Source organism: Nilaparvata lugens, chromosome 8 (assembly GCF_014356525.2).
Source record: "Nilaparvata lugens isolate BPH chromosome 8, ASM1435652v1, whole genome shotgun sequence".
Lineage (NCBI taxonomy): Eukaryota > Metazoa > Arthropoda > Insecta > Hemiptera > Delphacidae > Nilaparvata > Nilaparvata lugens.
In genome coordinates, this window is record NC_052511.1 from 27,881,704 (window position 1) to 27,905,375 (window position 23,672).

The following is a 23,672-nucleotide window of genomic DNA, read 5'->3' on the forward strand; positions in this document are numbered from 1 at the left end:
TTTGTTGATTCAAAAGTTGAACATGCTTGAGGAGTCTAGGAACTTTTATTTAGGATGTCCTGAGTCCTGAGTTGAGGAATGAGGTTATAAAATGATTTTAGACCAAGCAAGTTTAGTTTTGTATCGGCTGAATAATAATATTTTTTATTCTGATTAATAATATTTTAATTCTGATATCTCGTCCAGCAACTTAATTATATTGCAATTATTGCAATTGAATCACAAACAGCAGTTTGACTGAAAAAGAAAAGGCAAAGAATAGTTTTATCCCATCATGAATCCAGTATTGAGGGTAAGATTTATGATTTTATTCAATTATTTTAATATTGGGTTTCAGCCCAATTAATTGTTAGGCGTAAATCTAGGTGCAGTGCCGATATACCTGTCATCAAGTTTTTTGTTGGGATCGATTTAGTATGTTATTTTGTTTACAAAAATTAAACGATGGTCACTATTGTTTTTTAAATTAAGAAAGTTTAAATTAACACAATTTTGCATGCATTTAACCTATACCGTGTCAGCCATGTTTTTGAAATATTGATAGATTGGTACATTCCTTTTAATGTATTTATTCCTTATCCCTTCCAGCATATTATTGCCATTTAATCCCTTGTCCCTTCCAGCATATGATTGCCATTTAAAAGCAAAAACCTAACCTTTCAACGTACCCTTTTACCTTTGAAACATCATTAAATATACCTGAACCTGATTCCCAACCTCTTCCAGCATATTGTAATCCCAAACCAAAATCCTAACCCCCTAACCTACCTTTACCTTTGAAACACTATTATTAAACATATAACTCAACCTGATCTCTAACAGGCATAATTATATTATAGGCCCATAGGTGTGTGAAAAAAGATGAGCGTAATTAGAGATGTGTGAAAAGTTTTGATCAAAGTGAAATTCGTAAAACTAAATTTGAGTGACCGCCATTTAATTTATGTGATCAAAATACCATGCCAAATTGATACCATAAATTTTATTACAGATATATCGGTACTGGACCTAGACTTGAGCCAATTTTTTTCATAGGCCTATGTTAGTATTTTTTTAGAAATGTATTTGGCTCCCATACTTAAAAAATGTGTACTTTAATACATATGGCTGGCTTCACATAGTTTATTTTTTCGTCGGCCGATAGTTCCCAAAAAGATGGAACATGTGATTTTAAATGTATTCTTCAGAATGTCAACGGTGATAGGAAAATCTTGCCAGAAAATAGAACCTGTCCTATTTTCATAGGAGAGCGATAGTAATAACGCATATGCTTCTGCATACAAACGTTCACATGTGTACGTTCTGTGTACAGTAAATTGTTCAATCACGTGACTGGTTGTTCCCATGGAACAACTTTTCAAATCTTTGGTTCAAGTTTTTGGCGCGCACTTTTTAAATTAATTATTTCCACCAAAAAGTGTCGTAGAGTAACTGCGTAAATCACATTCAAATTTCGCCATTCAGCTTTGTGTTGAAACCAAGAAATCTTTAGCTGAATTTAATAAATATTCATAAAAACAAATTGTTTGGTGGATGCAAACAGGATGTTTTATGACCATCTCAAACCTATTACAGATTCACATTCAAAGAAATTTTACGTTAAAAAAATATTTTTTTAATAGGTCTAATATTGAATTCTTTATGTGTAGCTGTCAAACAGCTTTTAATTCATTTTATCTGGTTTGAATATTAGACATAATAGGTAGGACTTTGTGAGCTGTTGTTTCAGATTCACCCACTACACGTTTGTATTTTGGTTGCACATTATTTTCCGAAAATATTTTTTAAAATAAATAAATAAACTTACCTTCATCTTGGTTGGAGCTGGTTCTACAATTTGTTGGTTATGAAAAAACCTGTAAAAAATAATTAAAAGATACCTTTTAGGTTTATGCTCTTCTAATTCTAAAGCAAGACATTTTATAACTGGCCGATCAGAAGAACGAAGTTCTTGAGCGAAGTTGAATGGGCGATTTTGAAACGAAGTTAAGTTTACTTGGATTCAAGTTTTCATAATCTCAATAGTATATTATTATGATTATTCATTATTAATGGATAATAAATTATGAATCAAGTCTTCATGATCTCAATAGTATACCCTAATAGTAGTATATAATTATTAAGTAGAAATTCAAATAAGTTAATTTCGATGTACTCTTCTTCATTCCACCTTATAGGTTTTTTACATTTTTTACTTGCTCATAAATCAAACCCTGGACCCTGGTAATCGCCTATTCTACAGTTGGCTACTATGTTTGGTTTAACCAGTAAACTCGTTCTTTACATATGAAGTCTGAGACAATTGTCATGGATGAAGACATAATCAAAGAAGAGATTGATATCGACTACAGCATGTCCTGTATTCGCAAGCAGGAAGTTTTGGTTGACGAACAGGTAACTTTTTTGGCTGAGGATGATGCTCACATGAACTCTAGGCTTGTGCGAGGGTAATGAGACTGATGATAATGGTGGGTTTTGAACCTTCATGAAGCATTCAAACTCATATATAGTATTTGTAGGAGTTCAACTAAAGTGGCCACACATAACCTTGCTCCGCAGTACAGGATGGTTGCTTGGCTAACTCAGATTACGCGCAAAGACAACAAATAATAGCAGCGTTGCTGGGAGTGCAAACGGCCGCAGTGCTCATTCCACCCAGACAAGGTCGGGCATGGCTCCGCCTAGCGGACAGACGAAGGATCAGTCCAATCGGTTATTTGATCCCTCCAGCCAGGCTCAGCCAAACAACCGAAACAAACAACAATGGAGTGGCGGTCTCATTCGCCTTCATCAGCAGTTTTCTTTCTTACAATTCTTTTGATTTTTGTTTAATCAATAATAACTCCAGTCACCAGTAAAAAGTTTCCGGAAACGTGGTGTACTTCCATATTAATGACTTTTAATTATTAAAAAACATTGTTGACATTCTGAGTCTTCTGGCTGACTCCAGTCTTACTTGGAGTCGCTGAGAACGAATCTGCAATCAAAATTTCTCTATCATGAATAATAACAAAAAAAAAACCAGCTGCTGATCTTACGGCAACCGTTAACAGTCATCCTGCAATGCGGCCGAATCACGTCCAGTTCGGACACCCATCTCAAATGACAACAACGCCAAGCTGAAGCTGAGAGAACCATCCTGCACTGCGTCACTAGGTTTACAAATTGAGTAGCAGGGGCATGTAGCTTAACTTATCTTATAGATTGCTTATCAGCGCGCCCATGAAGCCAAATTGCTTCCATAGGTCTATTTTTAAATGCTTCCATTAGTATCAGTTGATATTTGGCAATACCGAAGTTTATCTATTTCAGTATCACCAATTTACTAGAGTTATCACTTTATGAATTCAAATATCGGGGCACCGAGCTTTGCTCGTTATTTTTATTTATTGATAAACAGAACACAAATTCTAAAAAAATGATCGCGTTTATATTCTACAGCTGGCTATTATACGTCAGCTTATGAATTTCGGGGATGCGATTTTTTGATTTTCCACAGAATCACTCGCTCACTTTTTACTCTCCACAGACGACAAAAGTTCACGCTGCTTTAGCCAAGGATGAATTATCCTTTCAATGTCGTTCAGCGAGTTTTCCCAAGGATGAGACCTAGTGCAATCGAATTTCTATATCATAAACCTAGGTACTATATACCAAATTACGTGAAAATCGTTAGAGCCGTTTTCGAGATCAGTTGAACATAAATATAAATAACCAAATATAAAAATATATACAGATATGTCTCCCTTAATATAATAGGATAGTATTGGGAATTTGTCAAGTGCAATGAAATTAGGCAATGGATATTTTTATTTTGAATGCTGGAATCATTGATAGCTTTGGAACATTACTAGTTCTATAATTTATTTCACGCATTATAACTGATATTCTACTATAAAATATAGAATCTTCCCCAGTTCATACATTGCCAAAGTGAAGGACAGAGCTGGAAAGAGTGGCATCCAAGTTACTAAAGAGGTTGAGCTCAGTAGCAAGCCCATAAAGTATGCCTTGCTATTTAGATGTATTAGTTTTTTATTTAAGAATGCAAAGCACCTATCTATTGCAAGTAGGTAAAATTTGTTCTGCTTGGAGCAAGAATTATTAATACATCTCTCTGTTTGCTCCACTTAGGATGAAGGACCACTGATTCCTCCAATTGATGTACCATACAAAAACTGTAATTTAGGGAAGTAGCAGTTCTATTTTTCAAGTGTGCATGATCTGATATTATCTTATTGTATATTTCCAGGTCTTATCTAACCCTAGCTGTTCACTGACTGTTAAAGAGGAGGAAACATTTTCAACTGAAGAAGGTACAAGAGAAGGAGATGAACTAGAAAAGGAAAGGACAGTAATCAAAGGTTAGTTGATTCCCAAGCAATGTTTTTACTGCATTTTGATAAAAAAGTGAATTGTGATAATTGAAAGGACAGTCCACAAAATTAATGGATAGAAGCCTCAATGGCAGATTATCAGCTCTGAAAGATACTGTGAGATCCTAGAAAAATTGCAGATAACTATTCAGAAGTAGACGTGTTGGAAAACGTGTGCAACTAGAAAAGGATAGAGCTATCTGTTTTGCCTGATCACTGACAAGCATAGCAAACCAATGTTGATCAGGTGCTCACTTCAAGAATCGCCTTATAAATAAATAAAATGTTACTGTCGAAAAGCCTTTACAGCATAGACAACGTCAATATATAAGATAAAAACAATAAGTTCAAGTCACACATTTCTACAGTAGTATATACACAATGTTTATGTAATGATGGTAACAAATAGAGTAACAACAACAACTATAAAAACTATTAAAAAGAAAATAATCATCTAATTTTGAAAAAGACAATTGAGACTACACCAATGCTCAATTACATAAATAATATCAAATATCGGGTCACCGAGCTTTGCTCGTTATTTATTTATAAACTATTGATAAGCAGAACACAATTCTCTAAAATGATTGGGGAAGGACCAACAGGCACAGCCCGAAACTGTTTCTTCCCCGAATTTTGATTTATACACTATAAATAGTCCAGAAAGTAGCCTAGGTTATGTTCCATACACTTGAATTCAGGTTTAATTTTCAGTCCAAACATTTTAAAACAAAAAAGTTGTAATTTAGATTATTTACAAACCAAATTGAATAACAAAATAACACTCACTAATCACTTAGAACTGTAAAATAATGATTAACTTTGAATATTATGATATACCATCTCATGTCAACAATTCAGATTATTTTGATCGAGTCAATTAAAATTTATGGATTTCTTGTGAGATACGGTAAGCTAATTGATTACACAGCTGATCTCCCACACAGGCAAACGCATCTTCTGTTTTTGACAGACGACGAAATTATCATCTGTTTTTCCAAGGATGGATTATCCTTTTCATGTCCTTCAGCGAGTTTTCCCAGGGATGAGACTCAGTGCAATCGAATTTTTATATCATAAATCTACTATGTTCCAAATTTCGTGAAAATCGTTTTTGAGATCCGTTGAACATAAATAACCAAATATAAAAATAACCAGATATAGAATCATAAACAGATATACACAAATTACTCGCTTAATATAATAGGATACCACTCACAAACAGCCTCAAGTCGAGGTTCATGAAGAAATTGAAGTTCCACTGTAATTGTACAGAAATATGAGAAATATTTGTGGATGTATTCGAAATCAGATAGCATGGAGTAAAAGAGACATTATTATTACTGCTGTATAATTTGAGATTTGAGCAGGTAAATTCGTTCTTGTGTACAAAAGATTTCTATGGTGTGGAGCAAAGCTCGTCCACCCGGTACTGTTATCAATAGCGAACTCATTCAACAAGTCAGTGGAACTGAATCATTTGAATTGATTTGATCAGAACAAACACCAATCACAGAATGTGTATCAATAGAAGTGGAATTCAAATTAAATTTTCGCCTATCTACTCTTATAAAAAACAGTGGAAGAGTAATGGGAGGAAATGAACTTCCTCTACATACTTAACAATCCTATCACTGATATACGCTTTTCCAAAACCATTCAAGTGCAATCCATGACTTGTGAAATATTTTCGTCCTAGGTTACTAATGTCTATGAATTTTACATGTGAATACAGGTTACATATTTTCAACAATGACCTATTAGTTTCTTTAATTGCGACGTTGATGCAGGACCAGTCTGCCAGGTCTTACCGAAGAGGAATTGAAAAACAATAACATTTTTGTCGTGTAAAGTGCCGCCAAACTCCATCGCAACGCTATTAGAACATCTTCAGTCTCATCCTTACTCAAATCATTTGAGCCGGCTTGAATTATGACAAAGTCCTTTGCACCAAAACTATCAAGGTTATTGGGCAAGACATCCCGGAACTTTGCACCCGGCTTTACAAAAGAGGTGACATTGTAGCTGTTACTCTTTGCAGACATTTCTCCCCTGACTATCAGCATAATGATGCATTCTAGCCTCACAAGTGATACTAGCATTAGATTTCCCGGATTGATTCTTGGTCTTTCGATTAGACGATCTCCTATTAGAACAATTAGGGCTTTCACCTTTTGTCTATGTTTCCTCATACTTTCCCGACTCATCGTACAATTTATCACATACGATCTCCTATTAGAACAATTAGGGCTTTCACCTTTTGTCTATGTTTCCTCATACTTTCCCGACTCATCGTACAATTTATCACATACGATCTCCTATTAGAACAATTAGGGCTTTCACCTTTTGTCTATGTTTCCTCATACTTTCCCGACTCATCGTACAATTTATCACATACACAACTCTCATTTCTCAAAGCTAAGTTATTCGCCTCCAATGCTTCAATAGACGTATACATTGACTGCATTCTTTCTAATAGAGATTAATTTTTGTACTCAAGTGACGTAATTATTTGATTTGAATCCTCACTCTGACTCTCAATTTCAGATTTCATCTGTTCTATTTCTAATTTTAAATCCCTCACCATATTAATTATAAGGTTATGTTGTAAGAGCTCTAAATCACATATCCTGCAAGTCTCGTCATCCGTAACAATTCTAATGTTGGGTGTATTAACACCAATCTCTCGTGATTTTGGAGTCGACAACTCAATTATCTTATTTGATGATTTTGTGGGAGTAGTATCAATGTTTGAAACTCTTGACTCTTTGTTGATATCCGAAACTGAATGTTTATGGGTAGGCTACCCGAAGCTCCCATAACTTTATTAATAGCACTGTTAGTTTTCATAGAAGCAGAACAACCAAACGTCAAACATCGCCATGAAACAAACTTGTCCATTCACTAAATCTCGATCCTTTCTAACTGTGACCATCTACCATTATTTCTTTATTACCTGTTTTTGTTTTAAAAATTTGGATTGACTTGGTGGTATTGAGCTAACAAGATCATCTGCGATGCTCTGAGCTACCTGCCACCTACACATTACTATTTTTCAATCTTCCAGAACATAGATGGAAAACGTTTTTCGAGTTGAAGGAGCTGTTGGAAAAGTATGGTGTGTGTGAGATTTCCGACATCTCTTGCAAAATAAGTTGTTGCCTTGTCAGTTCTCAACCTAATACCTCTAATATTGGTGATTTAGGAGTTAGGCTACTCGTCTGATTGGCCCCAAAACTAAAATTAGCAAATAAAATTATTTCAGCTTTGAAAAAATCAGTACTCTTATTCTATGATCTCACCTTGTACTTTGCCTAGTCATCCCACCAAATAAAGTTTATCTCCAAATTAATATATAATCTCTCTTTATAATACATCAACTTTACAAATTCTTCAAATATAATAAAAAAATACTATAAATTTGTGTGTTGTTGTGAAGGTGATGTGGAACCTTACTCCCATATTAAAGGACTAGATATTGTTAAAACCATAAAACAAATTTTGAGACACCAGTTCCAGTTATTATACCATTATTACTCTCAAGTAATAATGATATTAAGTCTATTATTATATAATTAATCAATATTTTAATCTCTTTACTAGAATGATAATTGTGTAACAATCAGAACTAATATCTCAAAATCATGTCAATGAATCAGTGGCATTGTAACTAGCCTATAAGATATTTTCGTTCAAAATAATGTAAAATTGTATGTGCTGGAAACATTTGCTTAGGTAGCAGGTTAGCTGTAGCAGTTGATTTTGACAAGTAAATGTTATGAGAAATGTCTCGTTATCACACTTTATACTGAGTATTGATTGTGCTCTATTTCCTCTTTCATACCTCAAGTGTCAAGTCAATGTTGGTTTACGTTTCAGAGACAACCTTGCCCGTTGCTTATGTCAGACTGGTCCGTTTGGAAGTACTGGATAGTAATGCAAGAAGACAATACCAGAACCAGAGCTCAGATCATGAATTCGTAAGTGAGACAATCGCTTTCAAAATCTACTGCATAGATATTTCAGTGAAACTTATTGAGCCTATATTTTTCTTAATACTTTCCCAGTTTGGCAATAAGGAAGCATGAATGATGTAGAAGCATAAGATTGTTTCATTTAAAATACATTGTTTGCAATTCCAGAAGAGGTCTTACAGTTTGAAGCGAAACCAAACCTCATTCACCTCTGTAATGGTTGCGGAGAGAGTGATCTCCAACAAATATGTAATATACAATATGTATAAATGAGAGGAAAAGAATAATACTAATGGAAATGGGTGTCATTGAAAAGAATTTCAATAGAAATACTAAACAATTTTTTACTATGTCGATTACATTAAACAATTGAGGATCAAAACAAAACAAGAGAAAGAAAAGAATTGGAAAGTCGCACATAACCTTTATTTAGACAATTTATTTTATGAAATTGGGATGAAAAGAAGTTTTGGACTGTAGTCTGTTTCTTTGTCTTTAAGTTGATTGTAAATGATAAATAAAAATAAAAGAAAAAGGTTCTAACTTTTTCCTACAGTTACCCGAAAAAGTGCTCATTCCCCCATCAATTATAGTACGCAAAATACCTTATTCCCACACCCAGTGCGGGAATGTAGATTAGAGTGCGGCAAAGACTTTGTCGCACTCCAAATTTGCAACATAACAACACAAAATAGTTAACACGCTTTATGATGGTAGAGTGCGGCAAAGTAAAAGAAATGTTGGTAAACCTGAATATGTTGCTGGCTGGAAATTTTTGTAGAACAGCTGATTATTACCGCGAGATATTGAATAACAAACAGTAAATAAACAAGAAGTTTTGATAGTATTCAATATCAGTATTTTATTTCTATTCAAGTTATCATAAACAATTTTTATGTGTAAGATGCCTATATTTTTAACTGGAAGACATTGGAAACATTTATCGACCATTTTTATGATCAAGGAATCAAGTATTCTTATATCTTTATTAACTTTATATCTTGTTACTGATACTAAGGTTGTGATTGTTATATTTTCAAAACAATAATGTATCCATTAGATTTGAAACATAAATATTTACACTTCAAAAAAAGTTATTCAGTTCTTCATCTCCCCGAAACATCTCTATTCACATTTTCGTAGAACAACTTCAATGACTACCGTTGATGAATTAGAAACAGAATACAGAATAGATGTTATTGAATACTGTAAACAAAAACACTGGATTTACAATATCCTGTTTACTCAACAGTGACTTGAATGATTGAAGTTCAGCATTTCAGGTAAATGTAATGTCTATATAATATAAATATATTATATATATTAGATATATTATATATTAATATATCTATATGATATATTATATATTAATATATCTATATCACGTTTTAAATAATGCAGTATAACCTTAATTATACGTTTTATGCGGCTACTGGGCGCTTGGCCAGAAAAGCAGAAAAGCCAAATTGACACGTTTACTAATGTATTTACAAGAAAAAACAAGCTGAAACTATATTTTTACACTAATTGTGTATAATATATCATTCAGACTCAAACTTGAGGATATTTGGAACTGGAATAAATAGTACACATGAAAATTTCATAGAATGGTCAGGTTAGACTTTTAAGTCTGTCCTGAGGGCTGATCACTAGCCTAATCCTTGATCTGTCCTGGGCCTATTAACTTATTCATTTATTTACATTAATAGAAAAATTAAAACATAAGCTTACAGCTTTGATTGCATAGACAAATTAATCAATAAAACAAATTAATGGGCACCGTATAAGTATAAGCAAAGTTTTGCTGCATAACTTTTGTGTTTTCGGATAGGAGAATATTAAACTGTTAGTCACGGGTGAAGTATAACGTTTGTGAGTCTCATTGATGGCTCACAATACATATGCAGACAAATGATATGGCCATTTCTACACTTGCTGATGACTTCTTGTAGATGGAGTATTATTATAATTGAATCTCATACAACTTTATAATATTCATTCTATTGTCATTTAGACTGAATTTGAAATAATTCTGTTATGGTTGCAATATTTATTATCAGCATTAAAAATACTAAAGATTTGCACAAACAAACATTTTATTTGGTATAGGACATGTTCACCGTCTATTACTGACTTTTCACATTCTATGGTACCTAACTGTAGAAAAAAATTAATGTGCAATAAGTGCGCAAAGTTTCTTTGCTGCACTCAAGAAACCATCATTCCGCACTCGCCTAGTTGCACAAATAACTATTACTATTTAAAACTATATTCAAGTTTACTATTTAAAACACTTACAAAAACAAAAATATTTATTAGGTCTAATCACTTGGCAATTTGTGGTCGCTCAGGAAAAAAAACAAATTGATTCTTGGGAATGGGAAAATGAAACAATATCCTATTATCTAAAAACCTTACCTTAGATCACTGGTCCTTTTGTCTGCACCTCAAGCTTTTGGAAAGGAACACTCGCAACGTTAATAAAAAAATATATATATATTATCATGATCCATCCCTTTTTGCTCCGGAATATATAGGCTTTTGTTGACTTGAGAGGATCACAACAGGAGAAACACATCCACCCTCGCTCACATAAACCCAGAATTTTCTGTGATCTATGAGGGTGATAGGGGAGGTCATGTTCTTCTGTAGGTGATATATTATAATAAATGAAGCTTGATTGGCAAGCTGAAGAACCTGAAAGATAACTTATAATATAACAGTTCCATGCAAGGAATTGAAATTTAGAACGACTGATTTTAGACAATTGGAATAGGAATTTATTAATAAATAATCTTTTAATAAACTTGAAAAGATGATGAAAACAAACAGAATTAAATTTATGATAATATTGAACATTTATTGGGGATAATGAAATAAAGTCTTTCTTATTAATACTATTAGCAATTGCCGCATGAAAAGTATTTGAGTTCATGTGATGATTTTTGAACGATCTTTACAAGTTTTAATAGGTTTGTGATTAATCGTCGAGATATTTGGTGATGCACAATTGATTTAGGCCTTTTTCGCGCACTATTATGATACTTGTGCCTGATCAGGACTTACAATATATTATTCACTCACACGTACGTATGGTGACCGTCCTGTGAGGCTGCTGGTGGACATCATAATATGGAATTGTAGGCAATACACACTCAGTAGAACGTTCAAAACAATAGGAACTTTAGTTTAAGATTCAAAAATAATAATAATTAGGAACTTTGCTTTGTGCTATATAAATTACATTTAAATTAATAGGGAGAATTAGCTGGAGGTCTCCTTTCTCCTTGAGATTATCATTAGCAAGTCTTCTGTTCTGTCCTTATCAGTAATAAGCTGCAAGCATGTGGACTAAATGGCATATGTGATGCAAGTGTTAAAATCTACACATCTGATAAGCTAACCTGAGTAACAATGAAGACAATGTTATAGGATAGAGAGCAATCTTTTAGTCCAGGCGCTGGCTTACATTGAGCATTGGCCTACATGAGAGAGGCAGAGAATTTGACTTCAGATTATTGTTAGGTGGTCTTTCCTTTAGTGTATATGAAACTCGATGTCGTCACGTCCCAGGGTGGTCGACTGATTGTAGGGAAGGGGGGTAAGTTGTAAAAAACGCGCGCTTATAAAATCGCCTGTCCTGCATTTACTATTATAGTACAGCTTTAAATTTTTTCTCAATATTATGTACACATAACTAACTTTCAATGTGGTCCTTTACATTTTTGCGATAAACCACATAGTTTTTCCGTACAAAAATTAAATATCTCGAAAAATGTATTTTTTATTATGGACTTATTGTTATTTCTCGAATATTCAAATCGTTAGCCGACTTAGAGGAAAAGGTTCACAATAAACGTTGTAGGCCGTTTCTTCCTGAATCCAATGATATATATATATATATATATATTACATTTGAGTGTTTCGCGGATGGATATATTATATGTAAAAGAATTAACCGGGTACATCCGTTTGTTTTGACTTACTTGAGTCTGACGTTTCGTCGCCATCGCAGACGACATCTTCTGAGGGTGGCGTCGAAATCCACACTCCAGTGTGGATTTCGACGCCACCCTCAGAAGATGTCGTCTGCGATGGCGACGAAACGTCAGACTCAAGTAAGTCAAAACAAACGGATGTACCCGGTTAATTCTTTTACATATAATATATATATATATATATATATAGTTTGGGGGTTACGATCATAGATGCGCCGGTGGGAGGGGGATAAGTAGCACTGTTACGCTGCGGCGCGATCCTCCCCCATGATTCAAAATCAAATCAAAATCATTTATTTGCCAATTATAAAGATAACAATAATGAATAAATAAATACTTCATACTTATACAGAATAAAAATAAAATTTTAATTTAAAATTTAATTGGCGTTGCCAGCAAAACCTAAGTTTGTGTGCTAGCAACGAGTACCAAAAGATTTAATTTAATTTAACATAAACATAAAAGATGATTAAACATTTTATTTGAATGGTAGTAATAATAAATAAATAACTTAAATAATAATAATAATAATAATAATTGTAGTAATATAATATCTGAAAAAAATATAACTTAGTGAAAATAATATCAAAGAAAAAAGTTTTTTTTAATAAAGTAGATTCTAACTGTACATGAGGCGAAAAACATTGTTACTTCTGATCCATCTCTCTATATTTTTAATGGCTGATTTATTCAATCTATGGAATTTGTGAATTATGTGTTTTATTTTCTTACACATGTTATTTATATGTGCATTCCATTTAAGATGAGAGTCTACAAAGACTCCTAGATATTTAGTTTCTTTCACGTTTTTTAATGAGTGACAATCACAATCTCCATCACCAGTCTGCAATCTTTCCCGTTCAAGACAGATTGAAGAGTGTATTCTGATACCAGTATTCAGAATATCTCTGGGGAGAGAGCTCACTGCTGGTGAGAATACCATATATACACTCTTATTGGCATTCAGTGTAAGAATGTGTTGGTCAAGCCATGATTTAACACGTGTGAGACCAGACTCTGCCAAGCGCTTAGCTTCATCCCAGCTTGAACCAGTAAAGACCAATGCCGTGTCATCAGCAAAAGAGATCGAATGACAACCAGCTATATCAAGTCTCAATAGGTCATTAATATAGAGGAGAAATAGAATTGGTGACAGAACCGTTCCCTGTGGAAGGCCGAACTCAGTTAAAGTTAGTTTACTGGTTTTTCCATCTATAGTCAGAATTTGTGATCTGTCTTTCAAATAATTCTCAAAAAATTTCAAAACTGTGCCACGAAAACCTATACCCTCCAACTTTCTCAAGAGAAAGATGTGAGGAATAGTATCAAAGGCCTTGGCTAAGTCCAAATAGACAGCCAAGGTCCTTCTGTTCATCTGAAAATTATTTGTCACATAATATTACTAAATATTTGATTACAACTCTAAAGCTGCGTTTACACCAAAGTTATTAACGAGATGTTAAGAACTCAATCTTTATAGATTCTATTAGATTGAACATAACTTATCATACACATTATGAACATAAATATGTGTTTGTCAAGTTTCGTTCAATCTAATAGAATCTATAAAGATTAAGTTATTAACATTTTGTTAATAACTTTGGTGTAAACGCAGCTTTATCAACTGATTTCTGTAACTAATATCTACGAATAGATATACTTCTCATCTGGCTGAGTTTGACTGATTGTCTTGTGGTGCTACTTGAATGGAAGTGGAATAGGAGATATCTTTGTTGAATCTGAAATATTTGTAGAGAATACTGTTGGAAATCTATTGAGGGGGGATCAGTATAATTAAGGTGTGAGAGCAAGCGATTAATTCAATGAAACAACTACAAGAAGGACTCATGAAAAGTTCAAATATGAGAAATTGTCAAAGTATATTTGAAAGAAGTCAGGAACTATTTGTGGAGTTTTTTTAAAATCACAATGCAAAATCAATGATTACTTGAAATTTATGACTGATTATTGTAACATACGAGTAATTTAAATTGTATTCGTGCTCATAAGGAAGGACTCTGGTATTGCACATAGAAACTGTACGAGAAAAGATCCCATACTTTTTTTATTCAATCACACAAACCATGCTATGGAGTCTGTGTTATATCTAGAAAATATGAAAAAAATACCCACAGAAGTAGAAAATCATTTCCAATGAGGAAACATTAACTCTATACTGTCCAATACATTGACTCTCTGTCGAAAGGAAACATTGAAAAATTTCATAATGTGACAACCGATCATGCTTTGGAGCAAACCCTCATTCGATCATCTAGGACTCATAGGTGAGTGATTGGAATAGCTAGTTCTTCAAAGGCTTTCCTAAAATGGCTGCCACTATATAAATAAATCTTCCATCAAAGATATTCTGTTCAAGTATGTTGATATCATTATGGATATCACTGGAGATTGTGAAGAAAGTCATCGAAGGAAGTAAAACAAGAATAATGAGAGATGAGAATGATTTCCAGAAGCATAACCTTCTCAAGAGAACATTACATTTTTCTTCAAGACTCTGATGGACAACAGAATCTGCATAATGTTATCAATGGTCTGGAAGCAAGTGAAGAAGTGTGTGATTCTCTTTTGAATGTAGAAAGAAATAGTTATTCGGTCTCCAACGAGTTTTATCTGAACAAAGTTGTCGCAAATTGTAAAAGTGAAATAGACACCTATAAAAAGAAACAGAGTTCTGTCATTCTCCACGATGCAACCAAACAAAAAATCCTAGTCTTAGTCCATTCTAGAACAAAAAGATCTCATCTCTGTTTTTTTACTAGGTAGCTGTTTAAAGATAATTCAGCATTGAAGTTTTAGTGCAGCATGCATTTCTACAATAACCGCAATCTCTGTCAACATCTTATGGATATTTGAAAAAAACGCTTAATCTCACTTGGCCTAAGAAATTGTAAGTGAAACTAGTTGTGGATTTGACTAAATACATAAATATCGTTGACAAATTCGCATAATGATGACATGGCTGTCCTGATTATTGAATGTCAAAAAGGCTAATGTCATGACTGAATGTCAAAAAACAGCCTAAACTATTCTAAGGAATAATCCAGCTACGTGCAGGAATACATTCATTCAACTCCTACTTCACTTTTCAAAACTTCCAATACGCTGCAAGATTATGGAAACTTTGTGATGAGAAGAGTTATGAAAATTCTCAATGAAGATGGAGTGATACAGGTGGACATAGTTTTGTACATGGTCTAAATTCAAACAAAGGAAGTGAACATACTAGAAGCAGCAGAGTAAAAGAATCACTCCAATAATATGCTCTCCAAACCATGGAGACTTGATTTCTAAATCTGTGGCAGAGATTTATTAATGTGACGAATATATAAAGGAATAATCCAGCTATGTACAGGAATACATTCATTCATTCGTGGATAAAATTACAAATCATATAAATATGTTTGGGAAAGAATAACAGGCATGGCCCAAAACTATTCTATTTCCAAATTTTGATACTGAATAACTTGTTAACATTTCAAAACAGTCTGAACGGGGGAATACCATAATGAATGAATGAATCAAAAGTTAGTGAAATACCATTATAATAATACGATTAAAAATAATTTGAATGAATATTTAAATTCTCATTTCATTTTGATTTGACACATATCTATTATAATATTGGATATAATTTCTCGAAAGTTCACGACAAACTAAAGATTCACAAAAGATTAACATTTTCATACTAAACATAATATTATTATGATAATGTATGAATGATGAATACTATTTCCACCATGAAGAACTAAGAAATTCCACAAACATTTTTTGGATATTAACTGACCACTATATCAAATGAGCGTGGTCAGTGTGTAATTAATAATTTAGCTTGCAGCGCATCACAATTATTTAATTTGAAATAAAAACAAAAAAACATAAACACATATAGATATTATCATTATTCTAACTTAATATATTTCTTGAAACCCAAGTCTCTTTTTTTCAAACAGTCATTTCTTAGATTCCTTGCAGAATGAGATGAAGTTTGTAATTTTGACCATAATTTGTATATTATGATGAGAATTTATCAATTATTAAGGCTTGAGAGTTGAAAAATCGTGTTCAGCGACCGAAAATACATAAGATAGCTTTCCTGAAATACATAATTTTAATGCATAGACTAAAGTGCGAGATAAATTACTTTTAACACGGCTCTTTCTCGAAGACGGAGAGGTCCGATGCTCTATCCTCCACTTATCACTCCCACTACCTAGCAGCATTCTCCTTCTTTTGTGTCTTAAGTGAGAGAGCTTTGTAACGCGACGTGGCAACACTCCCCTCCAGCAATGTTCCAAGTAGTGTACTGGTCAGCAGGTACTGTATATTGGTTTGTGTATGTCACAGAGATGTTTTCATCACAAGAACATGAAGCAAAATGACACGGCGCATCCAATTGTGCGCAGGATGTCCGTCTGTGTCCACGCTACAAACTGTGAAGGGAGGAATGGGTTTCTCCTCTTCATGTTAAAAGTAATTTATCTCGCACTCTAGTAGGAGCGATGCGATATACAGGCCATTACGCACATTAATCATGAGGGAGGACCGCGCCGCAGCGTAACAGTGCTACTTATCCCCCTCCCACCGGCGCATCTATGATCGTAACCCCCAAACTATATATATATATATATATATATCATTGGATTCAGGAAGAAACGGCCTACAACGTTTATTGTGAACCTTTTCCTCTAAGTCGGCTAACGATTTGAATATTCGAGAAATAACAATAAGTCCATAATAAAAAATACATTTTTCGAGATATTTAATTTTTGTACGGAAAAACTATGTGGTTTATCGCAAAAATGTAAAGGACCACATTGAAAGTTAGTTATGTGTACATAACATTGAGAAAAAATTCAAAGCTGTACTATAATAGTAACTGCAGGACAGGCGATTTTATAAGCGCGCGTTTTTTACAACTTACCTCCCTTCCCCCCAATCTGTCGACCACCCTGGGACGTGACGACATCGAGTTTCATATACACTAAAGAAAAGACCCCCTTACAATAATCCAAAGTCAAATTCTCTGCCTCTCTCATGTATGCTCAATGTAAGCCAGCGCCTGGACTATTATGGCTAAATTTAATTGAATTCAGGTACTTTCAATAAAATAATACAAATAGTTTTTGGTCTTACTTACATCATTTCTAATTTGTTTTAATTTTCGTGTTTGATTCTTCAACTAATCTCAAAATTTAGGTTAGCTGTACAGATGACAGTCAGCTGGTACAGAAAATAAAATATTGTTGTGACGTCAGACAAGGCTAGTGAGCGCGAACTATTCAAATGCTCAAAATGATTGTAAACGGCAGAGGAGCCAGAAATTCTGCTAAATAAAACCATTTCGTCACAATATATAAAATAATACTTCTACAAAATTATTGTTAAAACATTACTCTTTCTTCCCTACAAGATAATTAATCCTGGAAAATGCAATAAATTATGTTAGGCTTAAGCTGCCCGGAATGAGACAGCCTATAATTGATTCTCACAGTCAACGATCTTTCCAGGCAAGTGTGATATTACATTTTTCTCAATAAAAAATCGAATCTTCGATTCAATATTCAACAAGTAATGTTTTGAACAAGCTCTTGTAACTGATAGACGGATACCGTAATGGGCCACAAATTGAAAATCCAAAATCTATTTATGTGACTCAACCCAGACCTTGACTTGCAGACCAAAAAGCCAACTCACTAGTTTATAGCATGGAGTAAAAATCATGATATTGCCTTCATGAAACGTGGTAAAACTCACGTTTTATCTTTACACGTTGGACATTACATCACTTACAACATCTAATAGCATAATTCAATACCACGACTATAATTTCCAACTCTCAAAATAATACATTCAAGAAAACTTAGGCTAGACACACTCCAGTTAGTCAATACGAGACAAGGCATGATCAGATACAATATCTCACATAGTTGCTTATAATGCAACACACACTGATTAGTCATTGCAATTAGACATGTCTTCATAAGCAACTATGTGAAGTATTGTGTCTCATCATATCTTGTCTTGTCTTGACTAACTGGTGTGTGCCTATCCTGAGATGACTTAATGTCATGCATGGCACCTCATATAGTTTAATGTTATATATTTGATTTGTTCATGTAATTACAGATTCCAATAAATGTGTGAATTATGCACATATAATAATATCTATTAACAAAAAACATAATTATGTAGATATTACAAATCAAGATATTAGTTTTATAATTAAAAAGGTCAATTGAATAAATTGGTTTATCATAATATTATAAAAATATCATTTTTGAAATGTAAATATGAAGATTATGATTAAATGTCTGCAAAAAAATGTAGCAGATGAAAGTAGATGACGTCACTTATTTTGTAAATTCATTTGTAAAACAGGTAAAGTGGTTGTAACCAGAACTTCATGATTTGAAAGTTTTGAATAATAAGAACAGCATTCAATAAAGATATACATCATAAAATTTCCCAACGGCTTTGAGTGAATATCTTTTTTCAGAAAGTATTTATCAACTACTCAACCTAGAACGAGCGTCCCTCCTGTATTTTGATATTATTTGTCAGTTGTTATCCTATCATAAGATGTTTTTAACAAATAAATATAATATACATGTGCAAACATTATGTTTAATTTGATTTAATTTAACTACAACATACTTGGCCTAATTAAGAATTCAATAAATATTGAGGATTCTATTGGCAATTTGACTATTTGCGAAACTATTTGAATACATTGAGATTGATAAAGATGTATGGATACTTTTCAAACATAATCTGTGTCACTAGATAGTTCATGCATTGGATTTAACTACTCTACAAATGCAGTGTTTGTTTTCAAGAATACAATATGTTTGTTGAGATTTACCTGCACTGGAATACTATATTTCAAATTGATTTTTTGGACTTTTTCAGGTGTCTCCATCAGCTGGTAGTTGTGGTGATTCCTCTGAAGAAGAAAAAATAAAAGAAAACAGTGAATCACAAGATGGAAACAATGAAATAGTAGAAACACAACCTAATCAAAATCGAGATGACATAGATCAGGGAGATAGAAATGCAACACTCAAAACGATAGTTACAAAGCCTCATCAGTGTTCATTCTGTGCAAAAAGTTTCTCTCGAGCTAGATATCTGAATGACCACATGCGAACTCACACCAAAGAGAAACCTTACAAGTGTGTAGTCTGTGAGAAATGTTTCTCTCTATCTAGTACTTTGAATGTCCACATGCGAACTCACACCAAAGAGAAACCTTACAAGTGTACAGTCTGTAAGAAATGTTTCTCTGTTTCATATAGATTGAAAGTCCACATGCGAACTCATACCAAAGAGAAACCTTACAAGTGTACAGTCTGTAAGAAATATTTCTCTGTTTCATATAGTTTGAATGTCCACATGCATACTCACACCAAAGAGAAGCCTTACCCATGTACAGTCTGTACAAAAAGTTTCTCTCTATCTAGAATCTTGAATATCCACATGCGAACTCACACCAAAGAGAAGCCTTATCAGTGTACAGTTTGTACAAAAAGTTTCTCTGTATCTAGTAACTTGAATGTCCACATGCGAACTCACACCAAAGAAAAGCCTTACCAGTGTACTGTCTGTAAAAAAAGTTTCTCTGTATCTCATGAATTGAATGTCCACATGCGAACTCATACTAAAGAGAAGCCTTACCAGTGTTCAGTCTGTGCTAGGAGCTTCTCTCAGTCCACTCATTTGATAGTCCACATGCGTACTCACACCAAAGAGAAACCTTACGAGTGTTCAGTCTGCACAAAACACTTCTCGCAGAGTAGTCATTTGAAAGTACACATGCATACTCACACCAATGAGAAGCCTTACCAGTGTTCAGTATGTACAAAAAGTTTCTCTCTATCTGGTCATTTGGTTCTTCACATGCGTACGCACACCAAAGAGAAGCCTTACCAGTGTACAGTCTGTACAAAAAGTTTCTCTCAATCTAGTTCTTTGAATGGTCATATGCGTAGTCACACCAAAGAAAAGCCTTACCAGTGTAATGTCTGTAAAAAATGTTTCTCTCTATCCCATGAATTGAATATCCACATTCGCACTCACACCAAAGAGAAGCCTTACCAGTGTTCAGTCTGTACTAAGAGCTTCTCTCAGTCTACTCATTTGATAGTCCACATGCGTACTGCTCACACCAAAGAGAAACCTTACCAATGTTCAATCTGTACCAAACGTTTTCCCACATCTAGTAATTTAAATATCCACATGCATTCTCACACCAAAGAGAAATCTTTCAAGTGTGCAGTCTGTAAGAAACGTTTCTCTATTCCAAGTACTTTGAACGATCACATGTGTACTCACAGCAAAGGGAAGCCATAGCGTTTTACAGGCTGTACAAAGAGTTTCTCTCGGTGAGATCATTTGCATGTCCACTTGCTTACTCACAGCAAAAAGAAGAAGAAGTCTTACAAGTCTTAAAAAAAAGAAGTCTTACAAGTGTACAGTTTGTACGAAGAGCTTTACTGTGTCTTGTAATTTGAATCTCCATTTGTTCATACACTATACCATTTTAAATCTTGCACTTTCATTAGCCTGATTCCTTTCCTGCCTGACAATACTTTTTGGAGGTTGATATGTTGAGAACTGTCAATACAACAGAGAATTTTAAAATAAAAGTAAAAAAATGTTCACTTCAATTCCTTTGCCAACTATCACAACGGCTCGATCATCCCTTTGCAGGCCAACCTTGAAAAACGTTTTCTTTCATGTGCAGCTTCGTGAAGGTGGAGAGTAGTGATTTGAAGGTGGTAGGAGAGGGGGAATGCGCAGGATGACCCCATTCAGAGCAATTGCTTTGTGGTGAAGGCCATGTTGGTCTGACTGACTTCCTTTGTCAGCACACCTCTGCATATTTTTCCAGGGTCTCACAGTATACAGGTGTCCCACAAAAGGTGTAACAGCCAAAGACCATAGATTCTACATGACATTTGCAATAAAAAAATACCAGAAACATTTCTATGACCTTAATTTTCGAAATATTTTGATATTTTTGAAAACGTCAATAACTAGATAACTATCAGTCAAAATCTAATTCTAAGGATGTGGTTGGAAAGAGGATGATAAGATAATCCTATAAGATTCATATAATTTATCCCTTTGACGTCTTTGAACTTTTCATGGGTTCAACTCAAAGTTGAAAAATTGCATTCATTGAGCTCAAAGCCAGATTACAACAGTTAGAACGCTCATAAAAAGTTCAAAAAAGGAACAAATTATACGAATCTTAAAGGTTGATATAAGAATATATTTTGTTGCAAATTCTATGTAAAATCCATGGTCTTTTGGGTGTTTCCTTTGGTGAGATATTTTGTATATTGCAGGGTGATGGTATCCCATTGAGCAAGATATCCAATTTAAATTATTCTTCAATGGTCCCTAAACATCACCATGATTTTCTCTATGAAAATATGGTTTCTAACTTGATAGTAGAGGGTGAAGAGGTGTGTCACCGCTGCCTTCCTGGTTCAGGTTCTATGCGCACAGCTCAACTCAACATCACCACAGCAGCAGTTAATACCTTATTGTAAACCTCAACTGGAGGAACGTAAAAACAGATGACACCACAAATTTCTCAATTGGGAGATTTTTTACATATTGCAAAATACACTATTGCATCAACAGTAGTTCTTGATGTATTTAACCTCTAACCATTCTTGTTATGAGGGGGAAAATTTATCTTCATGTATGCGTAGCTATAACTTCAAAAATAAAAGTCCTTCGGCCGTGAAATCCTTAGTACACTTATTTTATGAGCCTGCCTTGTAGAGCAAGTGTTACTAATATGAATGCTATGTTGGAAAAAGTTTACTGGAAATCTACTTTTGATGATACTTTTCTTATTCTTTTTATGGACCCTTGTCTATTAATAGGTTCCTTGCTTTTTTCCATTCCCATGTATTGAATGAAAACCCTCGATATTTCCGTCATCATCCTTAAGAAAATAATTCATATTTTATAATGCTGTATTGAATATATTTATTGTTTGTATATACAAAAAATGATACAGAACAATGTTGATGTAGAATGATAATGAATAATATTAGTGGTTTATTTTGGTAAATCATTTTTTGTACTCAAATCTACTGCTTTGACCATCCCAATCTATTAATCTAAGGCTGTCAATCATCTCATTGTTCATCTGTATGGACACTATGTATCTGTTGAAAGTTCTGTCATATTTAAATCATGTAATGTTGAATTTCACAAAATTTCAAATACTGTAGCCATTTTTCATTTTTTTTTTAATTACAGTATATTCATATATGTTGTAGTATTTTAACTGATGCTTGAAGCTGCATCGAGTAAATGATTTTAATAAATTGTTGATGTTTTTGTTTATCAAAATAGCGTTTAGTATCATTGTATTTCATGAACAGTAAAAGTTAGTTTTCTGTCAAAGCCCCTTTTATTTCAAATGTATTGTTCCTGCTCCACCAATATTGTTTCAAAATTAGCCGATTTTTTTTATTAAAATTATTCTTTATTATTTCAACTTAATAAATTACAAAATCTACACCATAATTTGAAAACTGCCACAATCTTCTCTTGTGATTTGTTGTAGTATTCTAACTTGAGTAGATTCAAGTATGTTGAGCTACTAATAGGGCTTCTTATGTAGCAAAAACAGGGTTTCATAGGTAAGTTCGTGAAGATCTGTTGGGAATATCACAAGATTCCACTGAACAAAAAGTGTAGAGAATTTATCAAGCTTTATTTTTGAATGGTTATTTGAGTCGGTTGAACGCATTGTTCTCAAAATATGAGCGTGGAAGCAAAACGCTGAAAAATGCAAGTTTTAAACCACCCTCATCACCTTAGCACATGAGTTAGGAATGGGGACTTTTGATATATTCTCCTCCTAACTAGTCTCAACAAAGCTGCAAAGTCAAAAATTTTGTTTAAACATCCCTCCAAAATCCTTTGTCAATATTGGTCGATTGTTGCAAAAATGGAGATTTCACACTCAGCACTCTAAAGCAGCTGCAAAAGGTGTAGGAAAATTCGTGAAAGTGTGAAATTATACATAAAATTGAAGATAATTTAATGCCTTATAAGCTCATTATCAGCATGGATTTTTCCCGTCGATTCTTAAAAAGTTATAAGAACAAAAATAGAAAAAAATTGGTGGCAAACGTGTTTTTTTTTCAAAAATGTCACACCTTCAAGAGCGGATATCTCGAAAACTAGAGGAGATATAAAAATTTGTAGAATGAATACGGTATTGTAGGAAATTATGTAAGCTTTAATTTGCTATATGACAGACAAGTCCTTAA

At 33.6% G+C, this 23,672-nt stretch overlaps 2 protein-coding genes across 5 annotated transcripts in view; one reads left to right on the plus strand and one right to left on the minus strand.

The window, feature by feature from the left end:
• Window positions 1-19,273, minus strand: part of LOC111057981 (dentin sialophosphoprotein) — a 48,205-nt gene extending 28,932 nt beyond the window's left edge. Inside the window, exons 1-2 of one of the 2 annotated variants that reach the window (XM_039434415.1) lie at window positions 17,507-17,533; window positions 1,808-1,856 (exon numbers count right to left, since the gene is read on the minus strand). In XM_039434415.1, coding sequence (XP_039290349.1) covers window positions 1,808-1,856; window positions 17,507-17,511 — 54 coding nt within the window. In that variant the 5' untranslated portion in view covers window positions 17,512-17,533. Of the gene's footprint in view, window positions 1-1,807; window positions 1,857-17,506; window positions 17,534-19,231 lie in introns of those variants that run through there. The other variant, XM_039434416.1, reaches the window with a different exon arrangement.
• LOC111057983 (zinc finger protein 2 homolog) lies at window positions 29-22,447 on the plus strand. Of its 3 annotated transcripts, none has more exons than XM_022345470.2 (5): window positions 42-292; window positions 2,178-2,394; window positions 4,253-4,364; window positions 8,256-8,356; window positions 19,279-22,447. In XM_022345470.2, the coding sequence occupies exons 2-5, from the start codon at window positions 2,287-2,289 to the stop codon at window positions 20,716-20,718; spliced, it is 1,761 nt and encodes a 586-aa protein (XP_022201162.1). In that variant the 5' UTR covers window positions 42-292; window positions 2,178-2,286; the 3' UTR covers window positions 20,719-22,447. The 3 variants fall into 3 exon arrangements, with proteins under 3 accessions (XP_022201163.1, XP_022201162.1, XP_039290352.1); XM_039434418.1 differs by having other exon boundaries at window positions 2,299-2,394; XM_022345471.2 differs by lacking the exon at window positions 2,178-2,394 and having other exon boundaries at window positions 29-292.
• The last annotated feature ends 1,225 nt before the right edge of the window (window positions 22,448-23,672 follow it).